This window comes from Aquarana catesbeiana, linkage group LG01 (genome assembly GCF_042186555.1).
Source record: "Aquarana catesbeiana isolate 2022-GZ linkage group LG01, ASM4218655v1, whole genome shotgun sequence".
In the NCBI taxonomy this organism is placed as follows: Eukaryota; Metazoa; Chordata; class Amphibia; order Anura; family Ranidae; genus Aquarana; species Aquarana catesbeiana.
This window is the reverse complement of record NC_133324.1, coordinates 323,499,723-323,524,042: the sequence shown is the minus strand read 5'-3', so window position 1 is coordinate 323,524,042 and position 24,320 is coordinate 323,499,723. Positions and strand designations below refer to the sequence as shown.

The 24,320-nt window shown below is 41.9% G+C and overlaps 1 protein-coding gene across 2 annotated transcripts in view; it reads left to right on the top strand.

Moving 5' to 3' along the window:
* The window catches only part of DTX1 (deltex E3 ubiquitin ligase 1), a 106,903-nt gene that overhangs the window by 19,563 nt on the left and 63,020 nt on the right, over window positions 1-24,320 (top strand). For both annotated transcript variants that reach the window (XM_073630490.1, XM_073630481.1), the window contains exon 3: window positions 5,369-6,059. In XM_073630490.1, the coding sequence (XP_073486591.1) occupies window positions 5,369-6,059 (691 nt within the window). The remainder of the gene's footprint in view (window positions 1-5,368; window positions 6,060-24,320) is intronic.

Genomic DNA, 24,320 nt, shown 5'->3' with positions numbered 1-24,320 from the left:
AGTGATTTTTTTTTTGTGTGACTGCAACATTATGGCGGACACATCGGACACTTTTGGCGCTATTTTAGGACCATTCACATTTATACAGCGATTAGTGCAATTAAAAATGTATTGATTACTGTGTAGGGGTTAACACTAGGTGATGCTGCAGGGGTTAAGTGTGTCCTAGGGAGTGATTCTAACTGTGGGGGGGGCGTGGCTATGTGTGACACGACACTGATCACCGCTCCTGATTACAGGGAGCTGTGATCAGTGTCAGTGTCACTAGGCAGAACAGGGAAATGCTTGTTTACATCAGCATTTCCCCGTTCTTCCTCTCTGTGAGACGTTCGTGGGTATCCCCATGCGGCGGTTGGCAAGCGGTTAACTTATCTGTTCCCACCATTTCTAAGGCTGCTTTCACACTGATCAATTTTTCTTCCAGATTTGTGTTAAAAAAAAAAAAAAAAAGCAGAAGAAAAATGCATAACCATTTAATCCTATAGAACTCTTAGCTGAACTGAATGTATTCTCTCTTGAGAAGAGGAGATTAAGGGGGGGATATGATCAACATGTACAAATACATAAGGGGGTCCATATGGTGAACTTGGTGTTGAGTTATTCACTTTAGCCCACGTTCACATTGGGCTGATTTGGCATGCGATTTGACATGTCAAATCGCATGCCAAATCGGCAGCTATTGCTGGCAATGGCATCATCCGAATCGGTACGACGCCGACTTTGCGCCGCCACACCGATTCCCAAAAGTAGTTCCTGTACTACTTTTGGCAACTTCGGGGGCGATTTGAATAGACATTTGTGCATGAACCTGCACAGATGTCTGTCAAATCGCCCCTGAAGTCGTACTGCATTGCCGGTTTGAAATTTCTAATTTGATTTCAAACCCACATTAGTGTGAACCTAGGCTGAAGGTCATCACAGAGGACAAGGGGGCACTCTTTATGTCTGAAAGAAAAGAGATTTCATCTCCAAATACGGAAAGGCTTCTTCACAGTAAGAGCTGTGAAAATGTGGAATAGGCTCCCTCAAGAGGTGGTTCTGGCCAGCTCAGTTGATTGTTTTAAGAAATACCTGGATTCTTTCGTAGATATACATAATATAACTGGATACTAATATTTATAGGTAAAATTGATCCAGGGAATATTCAATTTGCCTCTTGGGGGATCAGGAAGGGATTTTTTTCCCCTGCTGGAGCAAATTGGATCATGCTTTATTGGGTTTTTTGTCTTCCTCTGGATCAACTGTGTGTATAGGATTGTGTATATACTGTATTATTTTTTCTTCTATTGGTTGAACTAGATGGACTTGTGTCTTTTTTCAACCAGACTAACTATGTAACTTGTCAGTTGCACTTCCATTGCTTTTTACAAAGTCCTGCTTGCTGGTGCGGTAAAAAGAAACACACCAAAAATGCACTTCCCCATTGAAATGAATGGAAACCGCATCAAAAACGCACATGCAGTTGTGTTTTGGTGCCTTTTTTGAATCACATGTCCTTTTTTCACAGGTGCAAAACACACTGGGAAAAAACGTGGTAAAAACGCATGAGTTTTTGAGTTTTTATCGCAGGTTTGCACCGGTTGAATCGCCTAAAAAATAAACAAAAATGGGAATATTGGCAAGGGGGATGTGCAATACACAAACATCACATTTGTAGATAGTACATTTGCAGCTACACAAGCTTGAATATTTTGAGTTTTAGGATAAAAAAGAACTGACCCACTGCTAAAGACTAATGGGTTATAATAGCCTGACCTATTTAGGTTTAGATTGTTACAATACTTGTATTTGATCTACTTAACTAATAAAGATGTATTTACTATAGAATGCACATGATACATGCAGAGGGGAATGTGATTCCTCAGGAAGTAATGATAAGATCCTTGTACATGCTCCTTAGTCCTTATCACATCTACTATTCAGGTGTCAGGTCACCTCCACAAAGGTGAATAGAAGACTGGATGTTAACTCACCCTTGCCACTTATTCCAGCCATACACACAGCTTTTGATTTGTAAATCGAATATTAAACGTTTGCATGGAAACTGAGAAAAAAAGAAGTATTTATAGTAGGTTGACTTGATTGGGTCGATACATTTTGTTACATAAAGCTGCCTAAAAGTGGTCTAAACTGTCTGAAAATTGTAATGCAGTCTCTATTTACTCTTTTCCTGCAGATCTACCAAAATTATATAGTAGAAGCCCTAGCTAAACAATCCAAGACAAATTTGTATCTGGTCGGACCTCAGACTACATAATTGTTGGTGGATCTAAAGCTGGCCATAGACAGTTCGAATGTCGGCTGGCTCAACAGGAACCGGCCAAGATTGCAACTATTTATGAGCAGGCTGAATGTACCCAAGTTGTCTATTAGGCCTCATGCACACTGGCCTTTTTTTGACGTTTTTACAGCAGCTGTTTTTGGCTGTAGACGTTTTTTTTTCCTACAGTCATTAAACTATCCATCATGTTGTCCTATGTGTTCATGCACACATAGGCTGTTATCGGCAGTTTTGGGCAGTGGCGTTTTTGAGCAGTAAAAAAACGCCCAAAACTAGTGGGTCCTGAGACACGTTTTTCAGCTGTAAAAACATTGATAAACGTCGATAAACGCTCAAAAATGTCGCTCACCAGCATTTTTTAACGTTTTTGATCCATTGAAAAAAAAAAAATTTTTTCTTCAAAAAAAAAAACCCGCTAAAACGCTAACGCGGAAAAACGCTAATAAAACGTTGAAGAAAGTTGAAAAACTCACTGCAAAGCTAGTGCCGTTTTTATAACGTTTGATGATTGATTCACCAAGATGATCTCATCACGTTCTCGCGATGATCAGCTGTGATTGGCCACAGCTGATCACGTGGTAAGAAGTCTCTGTTAGAGGCTTCTTATCATGATCGGAGATGCGGCGTGTCAGACTGACATACCGCACTCACGATCACCGCGCTGCGCACCCCTGCGTACACGCACCGGCATGTTATCCTGCTGGACGTCATTTGATGCCCAGTCAGGAAAACAGAACCACTTCCCGGCCGTCATTCTGTTATAGGCCGGACGGGAAGTGGTTAAAGCATGTTATACAGCACAGTGCTTGTGCTGTGTCATTTGGCTCCCTGTATACCCTAAAAAACATGGCTGATCCTGCCTAGCTATACCCTCCCCCCTGCAAACAGACCAGGATAATCATGGCTGCTGAGCCCCTGATACTGTGGCCTGTTTGCGTGATTCTGTCAGCTACAGCTCTCCTGTCTGCAGCTCTCCCTGTGTCTTTGTCCTTTGTCCCCCCCCCCCCTTCCCTTCCCTGTTTGTAAGAGAGCCCCCCCCACGCTCCTGCTTCTCTCTATCTGCTATAAAATGTTCTTACCTCCTCTGTACCATACTAACGTGTTCCTGTGCCTGTTTATTATAAAAATTAGCCAATCTGTACCTTGTATAAGCGTGGCTCCAGGCGCTCAGCTGATTGTCTGCGCTCTCTCTCTCTTCTCTCCCCCTCCTCCCCACTGACGTCAGCGGGATGGCTCAGCCCTGCCCACTGCAACTGTGAGCCGGAGAGAGAGGAGAGAGGAGGAATCAGCTGTGCGCCCAGAGCAGAGCTTATATCAATACAGATCGGTAGATTTTTTTTTTACAGAACACAGGCACAGGGACACATCTTAAGGTACAGAGGAGATAAGATCATTTCATAGAAGTGGGTTAACAAACACTTTAAAGGGGTAAAACTTTCCGGGGCTGAAGTGGTTAAAGAGACAAAACATGGGGAAATGTGCATGTATTGCAGAGATGTACGGCACATTTTTTTTTTTTTTTTTGTTCAGACACTTTAATTTGGCAGGATGAGGATGGAAAATTTGATTGTGCTGTGACCAAATGCTATATGTACAGTATACAGTCATGGGACATTTAAATTGGAAGGAAAGGCAATACAAATGATTCGAAGGAAAATAAAGAGAGGCAATAAAGTCATTCACCTTCTAAACGCTGCCTCCCCACTACCCTTCTACTTTGGTGCACATGCGTTTTTCCAAACTTTAACGCAACACAAATTTTGAAAACGAAACTATTGTGGACATTTCGGGTTGAACACTTGAGGCCCCCTATATTTGCTAAGTTGATCACCACTGGTCTAGAGTCATTGCTTGAAAAAATAGGATGTTTGTTTCAATTGTCACAAGTTAAAATAAGTGGAGGGCTTGTACTGTTATGTGGGCCCAGTGTAAATAATACTTTGATGTATCTTGCAATTAAACTTCTTAGTAATGAATGTATACATATATCCATGTTTACACATTGATTGACCTCTAAGACAACCTCACAAGGCAACCTAGGTAGGAGCCTAAGGTCCAGTGAGTCATTTGTTCATTTTTTTAACCACTGAGCTGCATGCAGGCAGCCCATAGAAAGTGAATGGGAGCGTATTAGCTGTATGGACTCACCAACACAGCCAAGTTTGACAAGTACACTTGGATGGGTACACAGCCTGTGCATCCAAGTCCATGCACTCATCCCTGCAAGCCTGTCAAACTCAGCTGCCCAGGTGAGTCCATACAGCCATTGTGCTCCCGTTCACTTTGTACTGCATGGGGTGCCTGCATGCAGCTCAGCGGTGAAAATAGTAAGCAAATGGTTCTGGCCTATGTGAATGAGCCCTAAAGGGATGGGAGGCCTATGCTAATACCTTCCTTAGGGTCATATTCTACCATCTTTGCTGCAAGGTATGGATCCTGTACCCTTTCATTTGGCATGGGAATTATCTGCACAATGCTGCAGCATTCAAAATGGTTAATAAGCAAAAATAGATTTGGCAGCCAAGTTTTATTTGTCAGCTATTGTAAATTTTGAGTCAGTATCTTACAGATTGCCAGTACCTGTATGCACTGCTGCAGCCATGGTGCAATGTCACAGTGTCATGCTGGTAAGAACTTACTCATCGTGTACTTTTCCTTAGAGGTTTCCTTTTTTCGATCAATGATACTTACCAAGTCAAAAGGCCTTGTTTCACTAAAATGGCTTAGAATAAGGGGCATATTTTTAAAGCAGTGAATGTGACTTTCACCAAACATTCACTCTTGGTGAATCAATCACTGCTATTTAAAACACATGCACCAGGAAGATTGCCCTCAAATGACTGGTGAATTTTAGATTTCTTGCTTTATGAATATGCCCCAAATTCTTTCATAAATTAAATTCCAAACTGGTGATGGGCATTTATATCAGTAGGAGGCTATAAGAGTTGGATGTTTATTAAATTTGTTTTTGTACATTATATCAACTCTAGTGAACAATATTTTATTTTTGTTCATGTATAGTTGTTGGAATTTTTTTTGTAAGTTGTGTGGATCATTTAAATAACTTATTTCTTTTTTTCTTTCCAGGTACTGTTCGCCCAGTACGGCGCAGTTTCTTTGAGCCATCATCTGCTCCCGGCAAGGGTATAGTATGGGAATGGGAAAATGATGCAGGATCCTGGACTCCTTATGATACAGAAATCTGCATTGCCATCCAGAATGCTTATGAGAAACAGCACCCTTGGCTGGATCTTACGACTCTTGGCTTCTGTTACTTAGTGCATTTCCAAAGCATGTGTCAAGTCAACCGTCAGACTCATCGGAAGCGGCGGTTGAGAAGACGCATGGATTTGGCATACCCTCTTACAATGGGATCCATACCCAAATCTCAGTCATGGCCAGTTGGGTCTGGCTCTGGGTTACCTTGCTCCTGTCCACAGTGTCTGTTAGTAAATAGTACTAGAGCTGCCTCTAATGCTATCCTAGCCTCCCAGAAGATTAAGGTTACCTCTGGACCCCCACCCAACTTGCCACCTCCACCTCCTCCTCCAGTACACCCCCCTGGCATAAGGCAAAGTAATACATACAGTGGTGGAGGTGCCGGATGGGGCAGAACAGGGGAAGGTGGCCGTCCTGCAGGAGGAATGCGAAATGGCTCTGGATTTTCTCGAAGTCAGAGTGTACCCGGATCAGCCCCATACCCAGGACAGAACAACCTGAACAGACCAGGAGTTCAAAGAACAAGTGGGACAAATAGTAGAGCTTCAATTCCTCCAGGGTGAGTCAAATCAATAGACATGTTTTTATTAGTGAAAACCCTGCTAATGTAAAACTAATCTTTGGTTTGTAGACTTGAATATTTTGTTTTTCAGTTTTACATTAAAGAAGAAGTCTAAAATTTGCCATGAACATTCCATTAGTTGGCTTCAATAGAGCAAAAAATGTAACAAATTATGCAGAAAAATCATACATTGTTACTGTTAGATCTAAAATATGGGATAAGATCAATATTGGGGCACAAGCAGCCTTGACAGCCTTCTTCCAGATGCATCTTGGGAGAATGCTCCAGTCTTCCTTCTCTCTAGCTTCAAAAGGATCAATATTTCATAAAACACACATTCCCTGATCGATCCTTGAGTCAATTTTTTTTTTTAATTTATACCAGCAACCATTGCCACCAGGACTCAAGTGAGGGAAAATCCCAAATTTTAAGCCGTTACCACAACAGCAATGGAGGGGAAATCTTCCCCTCCATTATTACCTGTCTAGGAGGGCATTTCCCTCACTTCCTGTTGCAGTTATAATACAGAAAGGGAAGCCCAATATTCCCACATAGGAAAAAAAAACCTGATGGGTTTTAACCATTGTCCACTGCCCCACCCCATTTTTTAAATTGTCTTTAAATGTAGTAATTCATGTCAGGAACATGCCTATTCACATTTGACCATTTGGATGCAGTAAAACTCTTGAATACTAATGCATGAAAATGCATGTCATGTAGAAATCCTTTTCCTCACTATATGGTTGGTTCATTTCCATGCACTGCAGTTTAGTATGAGAGACAAAGAGAAACTCTAGGAGCCCAATCAAACCTACACATATGCTCACCACTTGCTGGCACAGGAAACAGTGTAAATCCAGCCTTAAGCGATTTGATTTCCTTTAACCACAGGTTGACCATAGTATATCCAGCTTCCTGAAAGGGGTCGGGCACATGAATAAGGAGGGCGGCGGAGGTGACACTGCCACACATTTATGGCAAGTAATCCTTGGGAGATTGGGGAACTTTGGGTTCTTATGAAAATTTGCTAAAGCGCTGGTCAATCTCCAAGGAAACACAACAGACAGTTGTATCTTGTGCATCTTCTGCCCTCCATCATCCTTGCACCCTTTATACTCCATCCATGAAACATTAAGCTGGCTACATATTATGCAATTTTTTTGTTCAATTTCTTTTAGATTTAGCTTCACCTATGTAGTGGCAGGGCCTGCCTGATTGCATACAATTTTTGAAAGTGTTTAGGTTTGACCTTATATTATATGGTTTTAGTAAATCTAAAGGAAAGTTGTTCAAGAACAAAACACTTTTAATGGTATATTTAACACAGCAAAAGAGGCCAAAAAAGATAAGTTAATTGTTAGGGTTTGCATACACTTTAAGAAATTAGGAGTTGCAAGACTGAAGGCCAAAGAGGACATTTCCCTAGTAGACTTGCAAATAATTAATCCCATTTCTGTTGGAAGATTCTGTAGAAAAAGGGGTCACCTACATTAGAATGAAAAATTAATCACTTGTATACACTGGGAAACAAATCACAAAATAAAGAAAGGCAGTTGGTCGAGATGATAAACATCCAAGGGTATTGCAAGGCAAAGGAGGACATTTCTGAATAGTGGTGCAAAGTGACAGGTAAAGGTCCTGTAATGGGACGCATTGTAACGAATGACTGCAAACACATATTACTTTTTTGGCTAATATTTGGAGAAAAATATCAAGCATTGTTGAGAATGACGGCTTGTTCCTGAAGTCCCTGTTGTCCTTGTTAGTCAGGTCTGTAGGTTTGCCTTGCTCATCATAATAAAAAGACTGCACTGTAGGGAAGATGTCAAATGAAAAATGAGAGGCAGTCGCAGACTATAGAACTATGAGCAAGAATACTCAAGATCCTAAAAATACTCGAGATCCTAAATTAGTTGCTTGACTTACCAACTGTGAGCTCCCTTTATATTCTTTACAGAATTAAAGCATTTATAAAGGCAAGTTTTTTTTCTTTTATTAATAATCATGTAAGGGCTTATTTACACTTGCTTTGGCTTCAACACACATTAATGGCTAGTTTACACTTGCTTCAAAACAAGGCTTCGGACAGGATTTGTTAAAGCTCTCTGAACGATAGTCAAAGCTCCTGTCACTAAATAAAATGTTTAGCTTACAGTCCTGTTTACACCTTGCTTTTGTTTTGCTTCGGCTTTGATTAAAAAATTATACCCCATGTAGCTTTTGTGGTGCTACAAAGTGTCTTCAAAGCCTCCATAGAAGTCTATGGCAAAGCTCGCTTGAAGCCCCACCGGAGCCTCATTGAGACTTCACAGAAGCCCCACCAAAGCCTCATCGAAGCACCAAGCAAAAGAAAGCTGGAAACAGGACTGTGAGCTAATAATTTTATTTAGTGACAGGGGCTTTGACTGGCATTCAGAGAGCTTTAACAAAGCGTGTCCGAAAGCAATGTTTTGAAGAAAGTGTAAACTAGCTCTTATACTCACCTGCTCTGTGCAACAGAGCCACCCTGAACATCCTCTTCTGGGGCCCTCCGCCAGCGATCTTAGCCCCTCCTCTTCTGTGTCTGCCCCTATAGCAAGGGCTTGCTATTGAGTCAGACATGAGGGCTTGATCCCAAGCCAGGTTTGCCCCCCCCCCCCGCTCTCTGCTTACAGGATTTGACTGACAGCAGCAGGAGCCAATGGCTCCCACTGCTCTCAGCCAAGCTTGTGAGAGTGGGTAGAGAGGAGAGAAGTCTAGCAGACAGGCATTAGAGAGGCCTATTGAAGGAGCAGTGGCTCCGAGCGCGTAGCCTTCTCTATACCTCTCTGCAAGCCCTCCTCCCTGGATGATCCCTCCCCTGGATACTGAACCCGGAAGCGGACGGGCGACCTGTGACGTCACGTGCGCTCCACGTGCGCTCCACACCGGCCCCTAGTCTCTTCCTGATGGCCACAGAAGGAGCTCCCAGCTGGTAATCCACCTTCTGCAGCCCAGCATCCCTGCAGTGTCACCACCACAGGATCAGAGGGAACACCGAGGACCTCATACCTATACAGATGAGCTTTTTTTTATATGTTTTTATCCTGTAAGTGAGTTTTTACCTGGTGTTATTAAATATCAGTTGTTAATACTACACTCAGGTGGCGCTTCCTTCTCTACCCCTCTCTTATCCATCACAGAGCCAGCTCTCTGAGGATAGCAGCCGCCTTGCTAGCCAGCCTATTTTAACCATTGCATTATCGGTTACCACTTGACCCTTGAACTTCCAGCCTGTCCCCTATGGACTAAGCTGCTCTGCCCTTTATATCTCCTGTCATATATGGACTTGTGTGTTTGCGCTTACAGTTATTAATACTCCTTTTAGCAGACAGGCATGGTGCTGGATCGATACAGGACTCAGGTAAAAATTTGGGGAGGGGGGGCGCGTTGAGGGTACAGCAAGTGGCAAAATGTTTTTTACCTTAATGCAGGGAATGCATTAAGGCGCAAAAAAAAAAAAAAGCACTTTTTACCTTCAGAACCACTTTAAACTGGTGTTTTTGCCTTTGTACATGGTTTTACTGTTATTTGCTGTGTGAAACTCTTGTGTGTTTATAAGGATTACATCATTGAAATATCACCTTTTTTTTTTATAACATAATAGCACTAGCTAAACCTAAATTCTGAGATATGATATTTTTAGGAACTCTAGTTAAAACTTTATACCAGGCTACTGAGGCTACTTCCCCTTTCTACAATACTACTTTAGATAAATGCACCATCTATAAACCAATATAAGTAAGTGTAATCAATCTGTTTAATTTTTAAGCAGCTGCCTGGTGCTCCTGCACTTTAAAAAAATTAAACTTTGATTTTACTCACACAAAATATTGGGAAAAAGAAAATCTTTAGCCCCAGTTCACATTGGTGCGACTTGTCATGCAAATTGACAGTTCCGAATCACATGACAAGTGGCACCCCATTGCCGTTTCTATCGCAGCAACCCATGTCGCAGCAATTATGAAAAAGGTTCATGCGCTACTTTTTTTCCGCTTTCAATGCGACTTGCATAGACTTCTGTTAAATGAAGCTGCAATTAAATCGGCAGTGCAAATCGCACTGATCTGCGGCTTTAAAATTGCACTCAAGTAGCGCGTTTTCAAAGCCACACCACTGTAAACCAGGGCTTAGTTCTTAACTGAAGCCCTATACAAAGGATCTCTAGTCTTGTAACCTCATTTAACCCACATTTTAAGTCAACTGAAGTCTGCTTTGGGATTTAGCACATCATGTTCACACTTTTCTCCTTCCTACAAAAAACAAAAAACAAAAAAAAAAACCAATTCACGTTAATGAAAGCATTGCCATCACTGCTGTGCCTGCAGTGTCTGCTCTCTCTTTATGAGCATAGTAAAATGATAAATCTCCATAGTTTTGTTAAAGGTAAACTCCGGGGGGAAAAAAAAGGGGGCTTATTCCTCAACACTGCTATTGTTAAAGAGAAACTTTACCACTTGGGTTGTCCTGCTGTAACCCACTGAAAGCCGCCACATGCCAGGTTCTGCGTAGACAACTCCTTTGTGACATCATAAGGGGGCTAACTGTCTCTTTCTAGTCCTAGCAGCTGGCCTCCAAATGACACTATGGCAGAATGGGTTCAACACAGCCTGCTAGGATGCATGTCATGACTATCCCAGAAGACTTCAGGTGGTGGGGGAAGTAGCATTTTTCTTCCTTTTTTTTCTTGCAAATTGCAGAAAGGAGGGGAGGAGTATGAACAACTAATGTTTAAAACGTGAGGGAAGATCTGCTTTAAATGCATGTCTCATCTAGGGAGAACAGAGAATGTAAGTATATTTACCTTATTGCATACTCTCCTAGCAGCCGAATTGTGGAATGTGGATGGGACCTTGGCATCCTCACTTAATTTTTTCATTTTATTTTTGCTTTAAACATAACCAGCCCTTGGGCAAATGATTTTACTAAGTACACAATGCAAACTAGTCTCTATACAGTATCCCTCCCAATACAAAACAAAATACAAGACAAAACTTAGGAATTAATAATGAGAGTTCACTCTCAGTGTATGTTACATACTCCAGACTGCCATATTCTGTAACCTGTGCAGTATGTTACATACCTCTCACTCTTCCACTCTGAATGCTGTGCTGTACATCATATTTTCCATACTGGTAATCATCATAGTGTTTGGTCAGGAAAAAGATAGACTAGTAAAAAAAAAAAAACCTGATGTTATTTGAGCTTTTAAATGTATCTTATATTTGTACTTGTACTGCTATATTCTTATACTAAGGTTTTGGATATTTTCTTTCTTTAAAAAGTCAGAGGATTTATTTTTAATAGCTGTGCACCTTGGGGCAACACTGGATGTTCTCAACGTGGGGCAACATGTTATTCATACAGTGAAAGCAAAGTCAAATGATCCTTTGCAGGTTGAACTCAACATACCATAGGCAGAAATTTAACAGCCTTGTACATTTTCTCTAAGAAATGATGAATGTGAATTGGGCCTAATCCATGATCAAGTGACAACAGTAATGTATAAGACATAATTGAAAGCAAACTTAAAGTGATATTGAAGTTGATAAATGGACAGTGTTGAGTAATAGCAGATACTTTCAGGTACCTAAATGGCAGTTTATGAATCCTATTAAGTGCCCTTGATGCTGTAGAGCTGGTGGTGCTTTTGTGGCGGAGAGCATGACACCATCCCCTTCTTCAGACTGTACTTCATTATTGGTCCATCACTGTGTTGGGCATTCTCACTGGTCAACAGTGGGGTGCAATATTATTGGTCAATCACTGTACTGTGCAGCTTCGCTGGCCAATAACGTGGTGCAATAAGGAGGTTGGGTGGGTTCAGGCTCATGATTATAGAATCTGCCTGAAATTTGCATATAAGATCATCCTGGAATTTCAGAGTTCCAGGGTACACCTTAGGAAAATGAAATTGTTATTCAGGCATATAGAAGCGCCTCAAATAACATACTTGTGGTACTTTAGCTCATTTTATTCTAGTACTCCAATCAAAAGGGCAAGGACGATGTCTGGAGTTTTTGACATTGTATATAAAAGTTAGATATATTAAAAACTATCCTTCAGGAATAAATGACTTCATACACATTAGTGTTTTGCTGAAACAGATTTGACCTTCTGTTAGATTGGTTTTACACCTGTAGAATTTCATTTGATTAATCAGAAGAGAAAGTATAAAAATTGCTTGCCTGAACATTTAAATGTGCTTTCATTTGAGTACTACATTAATGTTTCAATTTTAATGGAACAAATTTTTTTACTTACACATTAACTTTGACAAGTGCATGCAAAAAAGACTAGTTACAGTTTTTCTCAGCCAGATTTGCTTGTTCCCATTAGACTCCACAAAAATTTTCCATCCTTGCCCTTCATTTTTTTTTTTTTGCTCTGGTCGAAATTGATTGTTGAATTGCCACCTTTAACTCTTAAGCCATGGATCAAAATTTGGCAGTTCGGCAAGGACCAGCTGAATTTCGATCCATGTATGTATGCGCTGGCTGGTTGTACACAAGTCCATTGATAAACAGCCAGCCTATCGGGTTTTTCCCAAATGATCAGTGCCGCTGGCTATAGCCAGTAACACTGATCATTGTATTCTGATGGCCACAAAACCACAAATCACTTTCTATATCTCTGTAGGAATGTGCTAATGTGAGCTCTGCACGTGGGTTGCTGGGCTTCACACATACTGAGGGGTTCCTCTTGATTTTATAATATATTTAATAATAAGTAAAACTAACAAGTGTGTAGGTCGGGGATGTTTACATTTTGAAAGGGGGGGTTTAGGATAACTTCCATTCTTTGCTTGAAAAGTTGTTAGATCAGTCAGAGAAGGACTTTGTGGGGTTAGTTTACTAAAACTAAAGCATACAAATTCCGGTGCAGCTCTGCAAAGAAACCAATCAGCTTCCAGGTTTTTTTTTTTTTTGTCAAAGCTTAATTGAACAAGCTGAAGTTAGAAGCTGATTGGCTACTATACACAGCGCCACCAGATTGCCCAGTTTTATTAAATCAACTCCTGTGTCTCTCATCTGTATGGACTGGAGGCAGAAGGGACCCCCCTAATGCCTTGAAAAAGAATATCAGTGACTGCCTGTGTTCTGTCACATAAGATCCCTTATAATTAAAATAATTAAATTAAAATATAAATAAAAATGTATTTAAAATGGTAACATAAATGCCTTTTAAGTGACACTTTAGGTATTTCTATGCATGCCAGAGGAGAATTATCTTAGAACCAAAATTTAGGCTGAACTGTGATGAGCTATTATGATTTTTTAATGTGTCATCTATTTACAATTTTGGGTATCACAGATTTTCACTATATCACAACCACATGCAGTTGTGTGTCTAGATATATTAGGTGCTTGAAAGTCTGGTCTTTAATGTGTTTTTTTTTTTACTGGAAATATAGATTTCATAAATGTTTTCAGCAAGGAATGCCCCAGATACATGCTAGCGTGTACATTTACTGCATGTATAAAATACATTGAGTGAATCCGCTATGCACAGCTGCTCCAGATTCTGTCTGCTCCAGTTTTAGTAAATTCACCTCCCTGTACATATCTTTATCAGGATATGGCGGTCTAGAAATGTATTCTGCTGCAAGAACTCAGCGACGCTCTCTCTCTCGCTATCACTCAGCTGCCAGGGCCATGTTCAGCGTTTGCTGCTAGTTGCCACAGTAGCAGAGCTCAGGTGCTTTACATAGCAACAGAATCCACACCAACACCCCAGGCTCTAGGTTCCTCCTATTGTCACAAAGCACAATGTAACCTATATACGGAAGGCTGTACAGCAGAGCAGGTTGGGGCACTGCCTCGAGCAAATGAAAGCTCCTGAGGAAATTACATTGCTGGCCTATACCTAGATTCATATTACACATATGTATCACTGCCTCTCCTTCATATAACGACACGGGGGGTTTCCTGTGATCTGTCAGCAAATGTTGCATCATTAAAATGTTCCAAGACTGCAGTGCTAAAGCATCCTCACTTATGAAAGCATTTGCTCTAAGACCTTTTAATCTTTTAGTCTAATATTTCAGTGAAATGCAGTCTCAAGACAGTTTTTTTATCCAATATTACTAAAGTAATGTGTAATTTATTTTCTAGTTTTAACCCTGGGCTGCAGTTTGATAGATGAGGAAAGTACACCTCATCAATTTTTTCATGGGCCAATGAGGGTTCCAATTTGTTTACAATGTAGTCCCATCAGGTGCCGATAGTTTGACCCTGTGCACAGAAGTGGTCTAGCATGTTTTGAATGCCAAAGAGGCTGTTATGTCCAGTATGATTAAAGATGCATATAATTTTCATTCCATAGCAGATCACGATTGTTTTCTTGTATTGTGCATGTAGTCCTGCAAAATTCAAATAAATCATATTTAGAACACACTAAAAAGAGGCATTGCTAGGACTGTGAAAGACCTGGGTAACCCCTGAACATGGTAATGCTCTGTTTTAAACCAGTGCACAGGACCATATATCTAGTTGACTTGATTTAAAGCAGAAATCCCAGACAAAAATAAAATAAAAATGAATAGCCACTAACCTGTACACTGTGCTGCAGTCTCACTCTTTCCATGCTAAATTACTTGTTCCATCCCATGCATCACTGTCCTGTCCTTGGCCTCCTGTCAGCCTTCTTCCCAACACCCCTCCCCATGTGGACCCAATGTAAACAGCATAATTACGCTTAAACCTAGTACACAGCGACATCAGCCATTAAAAACCGGCCAACATTCGGCCAGTGTGTATGGCAGTTGGTTCGAGAGAAGCCAGCCATTTCGCCAGCTTCTGTCTGATAAGCATTCTGGAAAACAAGCACCCAACTGGCTCCCAATCAGCACTCTCGGCCCCCTGTCAGATCCGAACGCAATATTCCCCATGCACACATTCAAGAAACCGACTGTTCAGTAATGCTAGGTCCTGTAATGACCATAGGCTGGAAACCATGAATGATCAAAGTGAAGAAAATGTCATCAGCACACCAAGGATTCCTTGAAAGGGTCCGAAGCTTTATTTCTGTGGTCACATGATAAACATACATGCATGTTTATCATATGACCACGGAAATAAAGCTTTGGACCCTTTTGAGGAATCCTTGGTGTGCTGAAGACATTTTTTTCACTTCGCCCCTCTGTCAGAACACAAAAGAACAGCACGGGAGATTGCTGAACTAACGTTGGATTGTTAGTGGTGTGTGCCAAGCTTAAGTGTGTTCTACTGGTGTTTCTCCTATTGCTGTACATTACGCCAGGCATGCAGGCTGGTATCCCTATTGCAAGTGGGCAGCAAATAGTCCCCTGCCATGTCACTGTCAGTCTGAACGTCTTCTTTTAATTGAGGGAAGGTGTGCTTTAAGAGCGGTTCCAAAAAAAGGGTACCCCCTTCCAAAACACTGGTACTCTGACATCTCAGTCTGCCCATTTTTGCTTTCAGATTTGTTCTTCGAATGTCTAGTGAATGAGCAGGGAATGTAACATTCACCTCTTTAGGACAGATTACAGTGGGTAACTTTGACCATAACAGATGTGAAGGTCAGGAAATGTTATTTTGTCCTGGTGAATGTTTGGTAAATTTTTGGGAAATGTATAGAAATGTGCTTTATAAAAAGAAGAAAGAAATCATTTAAAACTATTCCTCTAGGTCAGGGATAGGCAACCTTTTGAGCACAGTGTGCTGAAAAATGTTTTAGAAGAATTTGAGAGTGCCAATTTCTAAAGTAGTAGATACCAAAACTTGTTTTAAAGTATTAGTTTCTTTTACTGGGATCTACTACTTTAGAACAGGGTTTGGTAACTACTACTTTATAACAAGGTTTGTAACTACCACTTTAAAACTTTTAAAGGGAGCTACTACTTTAGAACAGGGTTGTGGTAACTCCTACTTTAGAACGTCTGTTTGTTCTAAAGTACTAGTTACCAAACTCTTTTCTAAAGTAGTAGCTCACAAACCCTGTTCTAAGGCTACATTTGCACAGATGTTTAGCAACGGTGTGCATGGTAGCGGCAAGACTCTGCTGATTCTTGCTGCCGTTTTTGACACCAGTGAGCAGGCCTCACTTCAGCCCTAGTAGCTCCAATTTCTGCACCTTCAGACTCCACATTCGCTCCAATTCTTGCACCTAAATGATCTCCAATTCCTGCACCTTCACATTTCAGATTAGCTCCAATTCCTGTATCTTCACACTCTACATTAGCTCCAATTCCTGCACCTAGATTATCACCAATTCCTGCACCTTCACACTCCAGATTGGCTCCAATTCCTGCACCTTCCCATGCTAGATTGGCTTCCATTCCTGTATCTTCACATTTCAGATTAGCTCCAATTCCTGCACCTTCACACGCCAGATTAGCTCCAGTTCCTGCACCTAGATTATCTCCAGTTCCTGTACCTCCACACTCCAGATTAGCTCCAGTTCCTACACCTTCCGGATTAGCTCCAATTCCTGTATCTTCACACTCCAGATTAGCTCCAGTTCCTGCACCTAGATTATCTCCAGTTCCTGTACCTCCACACTCCATATTAGCTCCAGTTCCTACACCTTCCGGATTAGCTCCAATTCCTGTATCTTCACACTCTAGCTCCAATTACTGCACTTTTACAGCTCAGATCAGCCCCCCTCTTCCTGTTTTTTCAGGCCTCGGCCTCAGCTAATGACAAGTATTAATTTAGACTACATTTGCATGGATGTTTAGCCACGATGTGAATGGCAGTCGCAAGACTCTGATTCCTGCTGATGTTTTTGACACCAGTGAGCAGCTAGCTGCAGCTACCAAACCTGAACAGTACACTTTTCATGACAAGTTGCCGCCGGCCGTAGCTATTTGTGGTTGTTCACACAACCAGCAATTACCTGTGGTTACCTGTGGCCATCTCTGCTGGTAATCACTGGCTGTGCAGACAATCAAGAATAGCTGCAGCCCCTAGCAACATGTCATTATAGTGTACTGTACAGGCTCGGTGGCTGCAGCTAGCTGCTCGCTGGTGTCAAAAATAGCAGGAAGAGTCTTGCGACTTCCATTCACACCGTGGCTAAACATACATGCAAATGTAGTCTAAATTAATACTTGTCATTAACTGTTATGTCAGAAAAGCCTTTAAAATCCTCCTCTCTCCACATTAAATCCTCTATTACAATGAGGTACTGAAAAAGATAGTTTTGAAAGGGGTTAAAAGCCATTTGCAGAGAAACTTCTCTGGCTATAATGGCATCCTCTCCAAGTTGTGCCAGACACATGGCTGCTGAGGGACAGAAATGTTCAGAGGGAGGACAGGCACATTGATAGTAAAAGCCTGACCATGAGCTGGGTCAAGCTAAACGAGGAGGGCCCGGTCATTGTTTTACACAATGGCCACCTTTTTCACTCTCCTCTCCACTATCCCTTCCCCACTTTTTTTAATTATTTTATTTTGATTGAAACCTATGTTTGTCACGTTTTGTCTTGTACACGTTTGTCTTACTGTGTGACGAGTAAGGATGCGGGTCCTCGGGCCAGCCCTGAAAGTCTTGGGAAGGGGTGGACATGGCCTTTTGGCTTAGTCTGCCCTCTCTCATGGGGTCTCCCTTCGGGGGAGCCCCACCTAGTACTTGAGTGGGTTCTGTTTCGGCAGGCCCTCCAGAGAACGGGGTCTGTCTGTTTTCGGCCAGATAGACCATTGTGTTGTCCCCGTCTGGAGCCTAACGCCCCGGGGGTTCAGGGAATTGGCATGTCTGTGTACCCGTTGCACTTTTTTGTGACCACGCTTTATGTGTGTGCACATTTTTTTGGCACCGGGTGAAGTTTTTTGGGTGTGTTATGCACGCCATAAGCTTTCAATAAAAAAAAAAGCTAAACAAGGAGGACAAACACTGTATATAATTAGCCCTCTGAGGTGAGAACAAGCAGCCTGGGAAATCTCACCGATTCAGTCTAGTCCGTTTTTCGGTGTGGAGACTGGAGAGAGGGCAGGAACCACCACTTGTGGGTGGGAATAGAGATGGGGGGGCACAAGCCGCTCTTAACCCAGCAACGCTGTGTCCTGCATATGCAGCCGAGGCCTCTGCCAGCTAGTTTTAATGCTCGGCAGGTGGGTCCCCTAGGAATTCCCCTTGCGTGCCATCCTAAATGCTGTCGCGTGCCACCTGTGGCATGCGTGCCGGGTGTTGCCGACCCCTGTTCTAGGTTTTATTAGCAGGTGTGCCTTGTATCCCATCTTCTACTTCCCATCCCATTCTCCAGTGCATATCACCATTCTTTAATTTATTTAGTGATAGTGATAAACTACATTTACATTATTTATTATTTTTTGTACACATTATGTACACATTTTCCCCTGTTCTGCACTCTCCCTATACACTACTCCCTATACCCTATAACACTAACCCCGTTTGGTCTGTGCACACTCTTGTTAGTCTACAATTAAACGTCTTGTTAAACCCTCCTTCTTTGAACATGGACATGTATCAATTTATCAATTGGCTAAAGTAACACTTTTCCTGACAGTTTACTGTATAATGTTTTAATGGAATACCAAATTCACTCTGGCACCGCCATGGTTAAAAATTACCTGCAACAGAGCAGTGCCAAGGCCTCTGATTCTGTACACCTTAAATTCAGCTCTCTGCTGATGTGATGGGGAAGGCATCAAAACTACTGATTCCTTAGTGCTGATTACTGAACTATGGCAGCAAAGATATAAAAAGCAGAAACAAGTCATGTTCCCCTCATTTTCATAGACATGATCTACACAACCACATTGTTTCACAAGAGTTCTGTAGTAGTACCTGTATTGCCCGTTGCAATGGGATTGACCTTTGTTAATTCTGAACTCCGGGAACAAAAACTTTCAATTAAATATATTCCACAATAGCCACAGGATATAAACGATATAAATCCGCTCTGTGTGCACCAAATGCCTTTGAAAACTCAATTATCACATTGTAGAACTAGAAATAGTAAAGGCTTCATCGCTGTGCTGTACATAACTTGTGCAGAGAGCGGAGCTGTAGGCTGGACACAGAAGGATCCCCTGCTACAGGATGCCTGCAGAAAACTACAGGAGGGGGCGGATACAAGACCAGTGACCCCATACAAACAGAGCGAGCAGCAGTGAGTGGTCCTATTACAGGAAACTCCCGCACAGAAGCAAAGTTTCACAATGGATTACTGCACAGATCTGTAAAAAATACAAAATGTACACCAAGATAATATTTGATTATCCTTGAGTTCAGCCTTAAAGTGGTTGTAAGCCTTTGCTTTTTTAAATTAACATAACAAACATGTCTGTCATTACCTGCTCTGTGCAATGGTTTTTCACAGAGCAGCCCTGATCCTCCTCCTTCTGGGGTTGCCTGCCGGCACTCTAGGCCCCTCCTCTTCGGCAGGTACCACCATCGAAAGCTGCTTTCCATGAGGGCACCTGTGCATGCTCCCTCCTGAGTCCCGCTGCTGTATCCTTTGACACAGACAGCGGGACTGAGTCTTGCTCCTTCCTCCCATGTCACAGCATTTGATTGACAGCAGCAGGAGCCAATGCTACCGCTGCTATCAAGCTGCTCATTGAGGAGGGAGACTGTGGCGGGAGCCGCTGCTGTCGTGCACATCGCTGGATCGAATCAGGCTCAGGTAAGAAAAAGGGGGAGGGGCTGTGGGGGAGTTGCAGCTTTTTTTGTTTTTTTTAAAAATGATAAACATATTATACTTACCTCCTCTGTGCAGTTGGTTTTACACAGAGTGGCTCCCATCCTCCTCTTCTGGGGACCCTTAGCAGCGCTGGTGGGTCCCCTCTTCTCGAGTTCCCCGTCGGAGAAGAGCTCTTCTTCGTGACACCTGTGTGGGCGTGCTCCCGAGTCCTGCTGCTGCGTCCATTGACACAGACAGCAGGTCTCCGCCCCGCCCCCGCCTCACTGGATTTGATTGACAGCTGTGGGAGCCAATGGCTGCGCTGCTATCAATCTATCCAATCAAGATAGCAGTCGGAGCTGGTGTGCTCATTCCTGTCGCCGGAATTAAGGGGCTCAGGTAAGTAAAAGGGGGGCTTGGGGGGGGGGGGGTTGCTAAATGACAGGAAGTTTTTCACCTTAATGCATAGAATACAGTAGATGGAAAACCTTGGGCGTTTACAACCCCTTTAATGCATAGATGTATTAAGGTGAAAAACCTTAAGGCTTTACAACCACTTTATGACCACCCACCGCAGATATACTGCAGCAGGGTGGCTGATCTGTGCCAGATCATGTACATAGTACGTGAGCTGACACTTCCCAGTCTGGGGCGTGCGCCACCGGCGACCCGCTCCCGCTGTGATTATATACAGCAGGAGCCCAGCAGCGGCTACTGTGGACTCAATGTCCACCAGCACCTGCCAATTACACAGGACACACAGGCAGGACGGCAATTTGCCTTGGTAAACAAGGTAGATTGTCGCTCTGTCAGAAGGGAAGGCATTGTTTCTGTGTTTCTGCAAAGCAGGAACGCGGATCTTTGCCTTCTCCTAGTCAAAGCACCTCCCCCACACTCAGTGAGCACAACCTAGGCACACATAAACCCTTTGATCTCCCCTGATTTTAACCCCTTCCCAGCCAGTGTCATTAGTACAGTGACAGTGCATATTTTTTAGCACTGATCACTGTATTACTGTCACTGGTCCCCAAAAAGTGTCAGTTAGGTGTCTGATTTGTCCTCTGCAATATCGCAGTCCTGCTATAAGTCGCTGATCGCTGCTATTACTAGTAAAAATATAAATAAATAAAAACTTCCCATAGTTTGTAGAAGCTATAACTTTTGTGCAAACCAATATACGCTTGTTGGGATATTTTTTACCAAAAACATTGGCCTAAATTGATGAAGAAATTGGATTTTTTCAACTTTTTTTATTGGGTACGTTTTATAGCAGAACGTAAAAAATATTTTTTTTTTCTCAAAATGGTCAGTCTTTTTTATTACCACCAAAAGAAAGCTCTATTTGTGTGGAAAAAAAACCAGCAAACATTTTATTTGGGTACAGCATCGCACAACCACGCAATTGTCAGTTAAAGTAAGGCCAAGCCGTATCGCAAAAAATGGCCTGGTCATGAAGGTAAACTTTCCCGGTGGTCAAGTGGTTAAGAAAACATGTCTGATGATGATTTTTATATTTTAAAACTACACACCTGATGTGTCCATAGGGAGCGCCTGTCACTTCCTCTTAACTATCACATAGGAGGCTTTTCAGCTATTTGTGGGCTCTAACTTAACAGGAATATCTACCAGTGTATGTTTCTAAAATGATTCACGACCAGAAACATTGAGTGATTTTGGCTGGCAGAAAATCATATCTTTTTTTGGTTGTTTTTTTTTTATATATAATTTATTTATTTATTAATAATAATAATAATAATAATAATAATAATAATAATACTTTAAACAAGACAATAGAGACTGGCTCAAAAAAGTTTGCAAAATTTGGAACTTGTGCCTCATATAGCCAAAACCCTCACTATCCTATCCCACCCCAGCTTGAAGTGTCATAAAACCTGCATAATTAAAAACGATCAATAAATGCTGTTCATACTCAGTCACTATGAGATTTGTTTTCTGTGGTCTGCAAAAAAAAACTGGCTGATCATGCTGTTCTCTGTCTAACCCCTCCTGTCCATGTTCCCACGACAGTTGTAGATTTCGCAGAGCAGTTTTGGCAGCTAGTGCACATGCTCAGTTGTCAGTGTATTTCTACCTTGAGCATTTCCTCTCTATCACATCTGAGCATCCCAAGTGACTATAGAGTCACACATGTGGGTGTTATACACAGGGGTAAATGACAGCCCACTCCCTCCTTCTCCATGCCCACTAATCAACTAAACACAATGGGAATGGGATATTACCTCTTAATTGATGGAGGTTTATCCTCCCTGTTATTGTAAGACACTGGCTGGAGGGGCGTGACACAGCCTGTGATTGGCAGAAATCTGCCCACACCATGTTATTGACAAAAAAAAATTGATTTCAAATATATAGTTGCATGGCAATATAAAACAGTTTATTGATATTAACTATTTATTTTTACTCTGTATTTCAAAGGCTGTTTGTTTTGTTTGTATTTTATTTTAATTTTGAACATGTGACCAGTAGCAGGACTAGAAGCTCCTCCCACAACTCTTTCCTTACAGACAGGCTGAGAAAGATCTGGGTCATGTGACAGCTGTATATTCAGTAGGAGCCTGTCCATTAGGGGCTCCCGGGTGCCGCCCCTCCTCTATCCTCGCCACCCCCTATATGAATAATGGATAGATTCATGCATAGCCGGAATCTATCCATGGCCGCCGCAGCCACCCCCTATTCAGGCGTCCGGCTCCTTTCAGGTTGTCGGGCACCTGAATTACAGCGGCGGGGGTGTTTTTTTAAAGCACCTGATTAGAGCCATAGGCGCAGAGCATTGCGCCATGAACCGACCCAGGTGAATATTCGCTGTTGTAACACTGATCCTCAATCCAGCCAATCAGAAGTGGGTGTGAGACCCATTTTCGGATTGGCCGAAAAGATAAGACTGACGATTGGCTGACGAGAAGGAGGGAGGAAAGGGAGGCCGCTGCTGCTGTGCAGACCCATGGAGAGCAGGGGAACGGGAGGCCACCACCCTGCATGGGAAGCTGGGATGGGGTAAGTGCGACTGACCGTCCCACTGACCGACCGGTGGCATATTGTTTGCCGCCCCCTCCCCCCAAAAAATTACTCCGGCCGCCACTGTGTATATTAATAAAGAATAAAGGTACTTGGATGTTTTTTCATCCAAATAATTACAGTTTCATTATCCACATACAGAAAGAGAAGGGATAATGTAAATTAAACAATTAATGTTTAGTATCACTTTAATATCTAAGCCACTTAACCACACCTCTAAAAACAGCAAACATCTGTGTTGGTTTCATGTTTATCTAATACATGAGATTAATAAATACATAACATTTTCTGTGAGTAACCTTTTGTAACATGTTATAAAGCACTTATTTGATATACAGTTAGTTATTTGGACACAGGCACCATTTTAGTTTTTTTCAGGTATTTGCCAAAACATATTCCAGCTATAGTTATATACTGGATATGGGCTGAAAGTGCACACTCTCAGGTTTAGCTTGAGGGTATGTACATTCAAATCGGAGGAAGGGTTTAGGGCTTACAGCTCTTAAGAATAGCCATTCCATCTTTTTTAAGGGACCAAAAGTAATTGGACAGTTGAATCAAAAGCTGTTTCATGGCCAGGTGTGGGCTACTCGTTCGTTATTTCTTCATCAATTAGGCAGGTAAAAGGTCTGGAGTTGATTCTAAAGCCTTGTACACACGATCAGATTTTCCGACGGGAAATGTGTGATGTCAGGCTGTTGGCGGAAAATCCGACTGTTTGTACGCTTCATCGGACAACTGTTGTCGGATTTTCCACGGACAAATGTTGGATAAGCAGGCTTTAAAATTTTCCATGGACAAATGGTTGTTGTCGGATTTTCCGAGCGTGTGTACACAAGTCCTTCAGACAAAAGTCCAAAGTACAAACACGCATGCTCGGAAGCAAGGACGAGCCAGAAGCAGTCAGTCTTGTAAGCAAGCTTTCGTAATAGAGAATTAATATATGTGACGTGGCAAATTATGAAATCTCAAAATGCAGCGCACATTCTCTTCTTCTTTAATGGGATAATAATGAAGCTGCTTTGCTGGTGATACTGATGGAGTTATGGCAAACGAATTTTCAAAGGCTTTTTTTTTCTAGTGATATCAAGAATAATATATATTATTATGCTTGTTGGTTTTTTTTTTTTTTTGGTGCAAGTTACCACAACACCATTATCCCGTAGTTTTTAAAATCAAAGATACAACTATGTTGTTGTCCCTAGTTAATTTTACATTGTATTTTTTAAAATGTAACTGCCTACTCCCAAACTGTCATTTGAAGTAAAACACATAGCCAAGTATTATTCTCCACAATTTTTTTATTGTGCATTAAAAAAAGAAAACAAATACAATTAGACATGCTATCTGCCAATAGAACTTAACCAAAAAAGTGCATTCTATGCATCCAAAAATATAGAAAATATACCAAATCAAATCATTATTCAACCAAAAAATAAAATAAAAGCCTCATGCATGTGTCCTGCTTCTTAACCGGTTTAATACCGGGCAATTTCACCCCCTTCCTTCCCAGGCCAATTTTTAGTTTTCAGCACTGTCGCATTTTAAACGTCAATTGCGCGGTCGTGCGACGTTGTACCCAAAAGAAATTGACG